At 32.9% G+C, this 10,258-nt stretch overlaps 3 protein-coding genes across 3 annotated transcripts in view; 2 read left to right on the plus strand and 1 right to left on the minus strand.

Moving 5' to 3' along the window:
• Window positions 1–20: 20 nt before the first annotated feature.
• On the minus strand, window positions 21–3,366 carry LOC123016037 (ubiquitin-conjugating enzyme E2-24 kDa). The gene is made up of 3 exons (XM_044416228.1): window positions 3,211–3,366; window positions 2,274–2,740; window positions 21–861 (listed from the first exon to the last, which is right to left on the minus strand). Exons 2-3 carry the CDS (start codon window positions 2,734–2,736, stop codon window positions 764–766), a joined length of 561 nt encoding a protein of 186 aa, XP_044272163.1. The 5' UTR covers window positions 2,737–2,740; window positions 3,211–3,366; the 3' UTR covers window positions 21–763.
• A 116-nt stretch (window positions 3,367–3,482) lies between these two features.
• Window positions 3,483–5,422, plus strand: LOC123016034 (RING-type E3 ubiquitin-protein ligase PPIL2). Its single transcript, XM_044416225.1, has 6 exons — window positions 3,483–3,627; window positions 3,675–4,632; window positions 4,680–4,831; window positions 4,880–5,069; window positions 5,119–5,258; window positions 5,310–5,422. The coding sequence occupies exons 1-6, from the start codon at window positions 3,596–3,598 to the stop codon at window positions 5,389–5,391; spliced, it is 1,554 nt and encodes a 517-aa protein (XP_044272160.1). The 5' UTR covers window positions 3,483–3,595; the 3' UTR covers window positions 5,392–5,422.
• A 224-nt stretch (window positions 5,423–5,646) lies between these two features.
• LOC123016035 (CD63 antigen-like) overlaps window positions 5,647–10,258 on the plus strand; it is a 6,229-nt gene continuing 1,617 nt past the window's right edge. The window contains exon 1 of the mRNA XM_044416226.1: window positions 5,647–5,831. Coding sequence (XP_044272161.1) covers window positions 5,763–5,831 — 69 coding nt within the window. The 5' untranslated portion in view covers window positions 5,647–5,762. The remainder of the gene's footprint in view (window positions 5,832–10,258) is intronic.

The raw sequence follows: 10,258 nt of genomic DNA on the forward strand, positions 1-10,258 counted from the left end.
GTTGTAATAAAAGTCTTGTGTCGGTTACATACTAAAACTTTATTGTTACAATTAAAACTAAACAGTACTCGACTCCTAGAAGAATAGTCCATATTCTCTTAATTTAGTAAAAAAAGTATACTTTACACAAGCGGATTGGGAAGGAAACTGCACCAATATGACATTTCCATTCAAATGTTTGTAGTTTGCTGAGGCAACCTACATGTTATAATAATTGCACAAATTGCAGGAACCTATCTGCAAAAAAATCCAGTACACAATAAATTACACTTAAAAAACCGGCTTGATATGAAGAACAAGATCTTATAATAATGCTTAATACTTTTGTCCCGCCATGTGAAAAAAACCTAGTGAAAGAGAAAAAAACATTTATTGTCCAAAACTTTAATAGAAAATAATCACCAGGAACTCAACACTTAGTGCCTAAAATACACTGACTACTTAAAAAATCATCAAGAAATTCTGTTTGGCCACTGAGGGTAATTTCTCACCACGTTAAAAAAATCACCAATTTTACGTTTGCTCATTCATAATTATAACTACGTTATTATGTATTATTACCAGAAGAGTATATTTTTTAGACAGTAATTTCGTATCCTACTCTTTATGTAACTAAACATGTAGTGGATGTTTTAATAAACATAACACATGAACACTGAAGACAGAAACAATAAAATAATTCATGATAGATGATGAAAAGACCATATTTTGCCATTATGGCGAAGGGGAGCAACATCGACGGAAGTGCTAACACATAATTCAATCACGTAGCGTAACGTTTGGTCCACAACCGGGCGATGCGATCGTGCTCTTCGCGGTTCTGGAGATACTGTGTCGCTATACTTCCCACCAATGGATCAGCTGAAACACCAACAAACTCATCACAACGAGGTCTTACCACCGAACACAAAAAAACATTTTTAATTTAGAACAAAATCAACGTAACGAAATTTAGCTCTTTGACGCGGAACGATTTTGATCGGTTGCGTTTTAAAATATCAAAGTGCCAAAAACTGACCAATCAGAATCATCCTGTTGACGGTATTTGGCCCGARAATGACAAGACAAGACGAATTTTTTCGTTTATTACCAATATTACAAAATAACGGTTATGTACAAACATTTTTATTTTTTAACTTGTAATAAATGCCAAGTTACTCTCAAAACATATTAATAAGAGATTTAATAGAATGAGTGAGGATAGTCGCAGAGACCGATACAGAGCACGATTATAAATCATAATCTATTTTTACAATTTCTTATATTGTTCTTCGACTATATTTAAAATTATTCATTGTAGATAGAAAAAAAGACAACATTTTTTCAGGGTAAAACTTCCTTAACCCTTAAATTAGTTAAATTACTTAAAATATTTTTTTTATAAGTGACGCACTGTAAATTGACCCTTAGTTACTCAAAAAAACGTAGTTAAATTTTTTTTAAATCTTGGAACTGTAAAAAATAACGGATTATGCTGCCATTATTTTTCTGCTAATTTACCTACTTGTTAACAAATGCAAACCGGCCTATGCTACTTTTATTTATTTGTTTTATCAAACTCTGAAAACAAAGATGTAAATTTTGCGCTCACAAAATTTGAAGCTTCTGGAAAAATGAGAGTTAAGTATTGCATCACCAAAATAAAATTGCAACCAAAATAATTTGCATATGCACGCAAAAAAAACTTGTGCAGAACAAAAATAGAGTCTCAAGTCTAAAAATAGTACATTTTGACCACAGCTCAAATTTCATGTTTACAATCGCATTTTTTTGCATGGTAATCGTAATTAATATTGTTCAAGACGGATTACCTGTACAAGTACAAAAAAAGACGACGATTAACCTCGATCCGGTTCATTAATCGATGTATAGCTGTATTTCACATTGATTGCTATGTTAAATTACAACTTTTTGAGTTCAAGGATGTAATTTGTTTGATTTCAACAAAAATTTCTCCAACTTTCATCGTTTTTTAGTCAAAATTTTTCACAAGAAATGAATGTATAATTTATATTCATGGCGTGTTATTAAAAATATTCAAAACATGCCGGTGACTACGCCAGTCCAATATTTTGTCTGGTGGCTTCGGGTCTATGAACTATGTGAAAAATAATTTGGCACCATTTTTAATCACAGATTTGAGGGAATAGTATAAATAAATGGAGTACAGTTTGAAATATCACAATGATTCATAATAAAATATTCCGATAACTTTGATTGTTTGGCTTTTTACCTGTTGTGATTGCGATTAAGTCTGAAACTATTTGACCCACCTGGATTGCAGTCGGTGAGTAAGGAGCAGATAGATAAGAGAACCTTGGAGATAGTGAGGGCGGGCGACCAGTTGTCTTTTAAAATATCCAAACAGATAACACCCTGACTGTTAATATTGCAGTGGTAGATTCTTGTCCTGAATGTAACTTTAGGTGGTTTGAAGGGATACTCTGGCGAGAAATGGATATCCAAGAAGAAGACGCCGCCCTCGTATACCGACCCCGGGGGGCCCAAAATCGTCGACACCCACTCGTAGAAGTTCTCTCCTTTGGGGCCGGCGCTGCAATTTGGCGGTGGATCTAACGTGATTTCTGCTAACTCTTTTTGGATTCTTTTTGCTGATGTGCCCAAGGCCTTTGACATTTTCGGGTTAGGCTTTGATTCTTTTGTTTCTTTTTGATCACCGACTGCTGCTTGACCGCCTCGACCACGGCCAGATCCACTAGATCCTGCTGAAGACATTGGACTAAACAAAAATAAAAAATCATTTCTTTGTTCAATCAGGGACCTCCCGGTGGTTACCGGGGGCTGACGAGACGATAGTGTGAGAGAGTCACCTTAAGTAATAATGGGGTTCAATGTCTGATAGCGAATTGACGAGACAGGTAAACGATTATTGCGACCCTTCTCAAAATCAAAATTGATTCCTGTCAGCTAAGTCGGCCATTTTGATTTCAAGCATTACACAAGCCGAAAATTTCCATTAAATTGGGAGAAACGGGACGGAATTGAATGATTATCGATAAAAACACAATACCGAACCCGAAATTACTGTAATTTCGATACGATATCGCTTTTATTATGTGATATTTACTACACAAGTTGACGATTTTTTTCAGGGCCTACTCAACAAATACGCGCACAAACGACAAAAATTGATTTTCAGGAACGTAAAACTGGCATTAGACGGAAAATCTCAGTCAAAATTATACTTACTTGTATTAATTTTTGCACTAAAAACTGAAAACAATTCACTCCCTTTTCGCTAATATCGGCTCATGGCGTACTCGCTGAGTACTCAGGATTGCCACCATACTACCGGAAATATGCAAAAACTGCACAATCCAAAAACCTGTATTTCAATTATTTGTAACATTCCTAGTCCTCAGAACAGTCCAGAGACCCCGTTAATTATCACTGGGTCAAAAATTATCTAAAAATTATTAATTTTATTTAAAAATTTTTTAAATCGTATACAGCAATCTAGGGACATGAACAGTGTGCATGTTGTTTACCTGTTGTTATGACAGTTTAGGTGCTAACCTCAAAGTTGTATAAAATTTATATTTTTTAATTTCACGAACTTACAAATAATATCAAAATGGGGAAACGTCAACATCAAAAGGACAAAATGTATTACTACCTGAAAATTGTTTTAAATAATAAATTTGGGATTTAAGGTACTTGACATACACTGAGTGGACTACTCTTTATGGGGGCAAAAGATCGGGTTATACCACCGCGGAAGAGGACTATTTTAAACGACTACCGTTTGATCATTGCTGTCTTTCCTTGCAACCATGGGAAATACCTTACTGTGACATGGAAGGCAATATTTTTGATTTGGAGCCCTTGTTACCCTTCTTGAAAAAATTTAAGATAAATCCAGTCACAGGAAAACCTTTGGATTTTAGATCTTTGGTGCAACTTAATTTCCGCAAGAATGCAGAAGGTGAATTTGAATGTCCTGTCCTTTATAAACAGTTTACAAAAAGTTCTCATATTGTTGCAATTGCCACCACTGGAAACGTTTATTTAATGGAAGCAGTGGAGCAACTTAATATTAAGAATAAAAATTGGAAAGATTTAATCACTGATACACCATTTGAACGGAAAGATATAATCACGTTACAAGATCCACTGGATTTGAATAAGTTTAACATTTCAAATTTTCACCACGTCAAGAATAATCTGAGAATTGAAACTGAAGAAGAAATCAACGAGAAAAATGACCCACAGGCTCACTTAAAAAACGTAAATCCTGAAACAAAATATACCCTTGAGGAACTACAAAGGGACTACAAAGAACCCACAATTGAAATAAATAAAGTTGAAGTTAAAGAGAAAGCAGACAAATTCAATGCTGCTCATTACTCAACGGGGGCTGTGGCTGCCAGTTTCACGTCAACAGTAATGGTCCCAAAATTGGTACATGAAGCTGCAATAAAACATGAAGATGAAGTGAGATATGATAGAGTTAAGAAAAAAGGTTATGTGAGATTAATCACAAATTTGGGGCCCCTAAACTTGGAAATTTACTGCGACGACGTCCCACGAGCTTCAGAGAATTTTATCAGGCATTGCGCAAGTGGGTATTATAACGGGACAAAATTTCACAGGTCTATTAGGAATTTTATGGTAAAGTAGTGGTTTATACCGAGGGCTAAAACTAATAAAAAATGTAGATTCAAGGTGGGGACCCTACTGGGACAGGGACTGGGGGCGAATCAATTTGGGGAAAAAAATTCGATGATGAGTTTAGGCCCAATTTGCAGCATATAGGACGTGGGGTCTTGTCTATGGCTAATAGCGGGAAAAATACAAATGGGTCACAATTGTATGTCTTTAGTAAAAAATAATGCTTTTTTAATTGTTTTTTTTTTAGTTTCATAACATACAGGTCGTGCAAACATTTAAATAACAAACACACAATTTTTGGACGCTTAGTTGGCGGTATGGAGACTTTAAATGAAATGGAGAAAATTGAAGTAGACAATAAGGATAAACCCATTGATAACATCGTGCTTATAAGAGCACAAGTTTTTGTTAATCCATTTGAAGAAGCTGATGAACAAGTAATTTGCTTAGTTTTTTGCAAACTTGTTATTTTTGATACATTTTTAGTTGGCGAAAGAACGAGAAGAGGAATTGAAAAGACAGAAGGATGAAGAAGAGGCGAAAAGACGTAAAGCGGAAGCTCAAAAAACCTTAAAGATTTATAAAAGTGGAGTTGGAAAATATATCAATCCCGATAATGTGAAAAAGTGGGTTTGTAATGTTATGTTGGTTATACTTATTTTTCTGATTTGTTGTAGTTCTGCAGTTGAAGACAGTGACATTAAAGAACCACAAGAGAAGAAGAAGAAAAAAATGAAATTTACATTTAATGATTGGTAAATTGCTGTATAAATAAATTAATTTTTAAGTATAAAGTCTTCCGTTTCAAATCGAAAAACCCACTATTTTTGCAGGGGTGCWAACCTTGCAACTTGAAAATGGTGTTATTTCTTTGTTTTTGTATTGCTCGGCTAATTCCACGCTCATTCTAAATACGGTACAATCACTATCACATGATCTATCCGCCCATTTAAGTTTTATGCTTGTGCTGTTGCTCCTGCGTACATCACAACTTGTCTGTCTTACTAGAATTGTTATTCCGAGAAACCCTCATAGTTATTGAGCTTGTGCAGTAGAAAAGCGAGCACTGTGTACGTAATAAAAGTTGTCATTAGCCGGTTTTTCACAATTTCACCGATTTCGAGCCAGAGATGGATTGCAACAGTATTTTGCGGAAATATTCCCGTTATTTACTAATTGTTTTCAATTTTTTATTTGTGGTAAGTCCGATAATTTTCTTATCAGTGATTGCTCGTCGTGTAGTTGATCTTTTTTTAAAGCATTGTTCCATGTTTGTTTGACGATAAACAACGTTTTAAATTTATTTAGAACATTCCGAAATCGTCTTAAAATTCATCCTTTTTGTATATTTGCTTTTCACAGCCGGTATAAAGTCAGAGTACAGTATGACAGATTTAATTACGCTGCGGGAAAACCTGTCAAAATGTTTTGCTATATTTGTCAGCTGTAATGTTGTGTAATATGTTTGTTATTCATTATCCAAAACGATTTTATGAATAATGTTTACCAAAAATTAATTATGAAATTATTAAGTTATACTAAAATTTATGCTGTTTTATTTACTTTGTTTTGTCTGTCACTAATAAAGGACCACGTAAATCCTTCTGATTTACAAACATTTAATTTTTAATTATATCACAGTATAAATTACAAAAGTCTTTATTTTTGGGCGATGATTTCAAAATACAGTTGGAGACAAAATACTTTGGTCGTCAATGTCACTTGAGTGACATTAAATTGTAAAGCATGCTTTAGGACTGTTAACCTTATTTTTAGCTACTGTCAATCATAGTTGACAAGTTGTACATATTTTTGATAGAAAGATATAATAGCTGTCATTAATTTGAAATTGTCATTCATTAAAGCTTGAATCACATTGAAGTGTCAGAAAAGTGACGACCAAAGTATTCTGTCCCCAACTGTACTAGAGGCACCGTCTAGCCCATATCAATTTGAAATAATTCAAAATTTGCAAACATTTGCACGTTTTATTTTTTCATTTATTTACATATAAAGAAATAAAATAGAACAAAACAAGTAAGATTAATAATAAATCCCAACACATTAAACCTGTACTAAAATAAACGTCAAGTATCTATCTACAGTGTGTCCCCGGCTAGTGAAACGACTCTTATAAAAGATAAAAAATTCTCGATTTAAATTTTTATTTTTTGAGGTTCAGCCTTGCTTGATTAAATATTAATAAATGTTTTATGTGGCAAACTCGATAACAAGTTATTAAGAAAAGTTGTTTATAATCAACACATCAAATTTCAAAATCATTGGCCAACTGATATTTTATCCTTTTTATGTTTATGTTTTTCCTTTCACAAAAGGGTTTTTTACTATCAAAAATATTAAGAAAAATATCAAGAAAATTGACCGATAATTTTGAAAAATGGTATATAGGCCTAGATGTTGATTCTAAATAACTATTCTTGTTAACTTTTTGTTGTATTTGACACATAAATGGCACTTTATAGAAAAATAAGTTTTTTGAAAATTTTCAAAGCATACCTTAATTTGTCAAAACTAAAATTATGTCAGAAATTACTTTTTAACCAAGGAGGGCTGAACCCTTTTTCTTTACAAGAGTTAACAAGAGAGATCTTTTACAAGACTACAAGAGTCGTTTCACCTATTTGGCGACTCACTGTATACAAGTTAGAATAAGTTAAAGTAGGTACCGTGCGATGAAGAAAAAAAATTAGAGTAGGCGGTGATTAAAGTCCTTCAGATGGCAATCCTGATTCTTGACATCAAATGTTAGCGGAAACTTTGACAAGTTTGCGTTTTATTCCTTTTGAGTGAAATAATGTTCACTTTAGAGCAGAAAATTTTTATTGTTGTACAAGACGAAAACGGTGAATGGTCATTTTCACTTTCAGTTTGTGTGGAAAATTTCCAGCCCAGATCCCCAGCCAATGTGTTGCCAACTGTAGAATTTAGTCGACGCCTAGTCTAATTTATTATTTTTTTTTTTGATCGCACGGTACTTCTCTACAACTTTATGATAGTTGATCCGAGTTTTTGAAATCCGCCCCTCTACATATACATACAATGGCGAACACGGAATTTTGGACATCAAATTTATTTACGCTTTATTGTCATTATGATTGACTTCTTCTTCTTGGATCTTCTTGGTACGTTGTTGTGTTTTTAAATAAAAATTTGGTGTGACGGGCTAATCGTGTTTTTGTTCATTATGATTGACGTTTGAAATTAAAATTTGAGTTGAAATTTATTTTTGATGTCGATTTTCCGAAACAATAATGCTTTTAAGTTCTTTTTTTTTTCTCTAGCTATCAGGATAAACATTACAAAAACCGAAAGTGCCAAAGGCCCGTTTTATATTTTTATGTCAGTCGAATGACAAATCCTCCAAAATTCCGTGTCCGCCAGTGTAACAATAAAATAAATAAGTATAAGATAAAATGAAAATAAAATTACAGCCCTTATAAATGGCAAATTCTTAAACATTCAATAAATAAAAACTTAATGAATTGTTAAATTCTTAATAATAAAGACGTAATGTTGATTTATGTTTATAAATATGAATCACGATATGAAATCAAATGATTATGACTCAAGCTTCTTTGATTTTATTTTTATTTTTTATTCAGCTGTAGAAGTTATTACTACATTATCATGTAATATGTATTGATTTCGCTGTATTTTGTGCAAGTTGGCAAAGGTCTATTTTTATTAATTAAAGGAAATAAATAAAAAAGCTGCCTTATAATCGTCACGTTATTAGTAAGGACCAATTTTTGAGCCTTTTATCAGAGTGGCCCATGAGTCTGAAATTCAATTGGTACCATTGAATAATGTAGAGACAGAACAAGATAGACCCTCCATTTGAATAGTTTGCAGTTGATGTGCCAGATGTCTACCTTACTAATTTTGGCGCGCGCGGCGACGTTTTGGCGGGATTTTGACGGAATTTTGTGACAACTTAAAAGTCTTATTTAATCTGTCACCTAACGTTTTTTAAGAGCATTTTTTATTGAAAATAATAGTGTCAAAATAGACCCTTGCAAACGCTTGCAAGTACTCATATTTACATTGACTTGTCAAATTGACAAAAATGGAAAACTGATATTGTCAAGACATGTTTTCCCCATTTAGATAATTCCCAGCCTGACACGAGAGGTCAGCTACTTTGCTGATTTTCTCCTATAGGATTCACATATTTTTATCATAATGGTTTTACGTAAATTTTAGTGGTCAAACATAACGTTAACTGACATATGGAGAAAAACAATGTCACTTAATACCATCGCCACACCAGCAACGTCGCAACTGTGTTTTTTTAAATGAAAATGTTTTTTTGATTTTTACATTCTGATAGTTGTGCAGACAGTAAAATGTCCAATAAAGATACAGCGTGTTTTAAAATGATTTCCATATCTAGTCGCCTATGGAATTTTCATGCAAAATAAAAAATGCCGCTTTAAATAACATTCAATTCATTTGACAGCTCTCACTGTTGTCAGAACTATCAGATTCAAAAAGAGTAGAGCGGCACAGAAAAATTTACATGTAAAGAATTCAAAAGGCGGCTAGATGAAAAAACACCCTGTACAAGGTGTTTCACATAATTTTACGAGACCTGCGCCTGTAAGATGCAATCAATAATACAGACTCCGATTCGAACTCGATTACAAATTTTGAAAAATTGGATACTTTTTTCTAGTTTGTTCATCCTTTCAAAAATTACAACGTTTTTAGTTAGTAAGTGATTGAGGTAGATAAACTAGAATCATATTCCTGCTGTTTCTTGATCGAATAAATGATAATTGTTTCTGAAAAACTCAGTTTATGATTATTAATGAAACAATGATTAGTTTGACAACTACTGTCATGGATTTCCAAAAATTAAATAATTAAATATGTGTTTTTTGTATCTAGTGTTTTGTGACTTGTATATTTGGGTGCGTACATTCGGCGCAAGCCTTGTAAAGTTGTGTGAAACACCCTGTATAATTTGAAAAGAAAGTCATGATGTCAGTAATTTTGGCTTTAATTTTGATGATTCGGGTTAAATTTTATTTTCGATTTGTTTTTGATTTTGTTTTTTGTACCTATTAAATCAGACTTTAACTGTGATTGGTTATTTTATGTTGGTGGGGCAGATCAAATGTTACAACGGTGCTACTATAACTTAATTTAACAACTAATGTAATTGACCCCATTGGAGGGTCAACATTTTTTTACAGTATGTACACAGGTAAATATCTTAGTATGGAACCAAGCGGTTTTTTATGAGAACGAAATTTTGTTGTGTTTTTGGGTTTTTGTTTCGATTTTTTTTGTCAAAATTGCAATTTATGTAAAAAGAAATTTTTTGGAAAAATTACATACAGGTGCGCCAGAACTCGCGCCCCAAAGAAAAATGCCATATAAAGTGAGATACCAAGAATATGGAAAAAATGTTAAAAAAAATTATCTATAAAAATTTCGAAGTTATAGAGTTTAAAGTTTGTACTTTGACTCTATTTATTTCTGTTGGAAAAAAAAATCCAAGTTTTTTTGCTGTAGGCTATTAAAAGAGGAAACAAGGAAGCTGTATCCTAACTTGTAACTCCATTCAATGTTATTTGTAACTTTTATTGGCAAAATTTTT

Source organism: Tribolium madens, unplaced genomic scaffold (assembly GCF_015345945.1).
Source record: "Tribolium madens isolate multiple individuals breed KSU strain unplaced genomic scaffold, Tmad_KSU_1.1 Scaffold_19;HRSCAF=116;Tcas5.2_LG9, whole genome shotgun sequence".
Lineage (NCBI taxonomy): Eukaryota > Metazoa > Arthropoda > Insecta > Coleoptera > Tenebrionidae > Tribolium > Tribolium madens.

Coding starts and splice junctions, on each gene's coding strand:
- LOC123016037 (XM_044416228.1), bottom strand. CDS start 2,736: ATGTCTTCAGCAGGATCTAGTGGATCTGGCCGTGGTCGAGGCGGTCAA. Junction 862..2,273: donor ACTCACCGACTGCAATCCAG/GTGGGTCAAATA, acceptor TTGGTGTTTCAG/CTGATCCATTGGTGGGAAGT.
- LOC123016034 (XM_044416225.1), top strand. CDS start 3,596: ATGGGGAAACGTCAACATCAAAAGGACAAAAT. Junction 3,628..3,674: donor CAACATCAAAAGGACAAAAT/GTATTACTACCT, acceptor TTGGGATTTAAG/GTACTTGACATACACTGAGT. Junction 5,259..5,309: donor AATCCCGATAATGTGAAAAA/GTGGGTTTGTAA, acceptor GATTTGTTGTAG/TTCTGCAGTTGAAGACAGTG.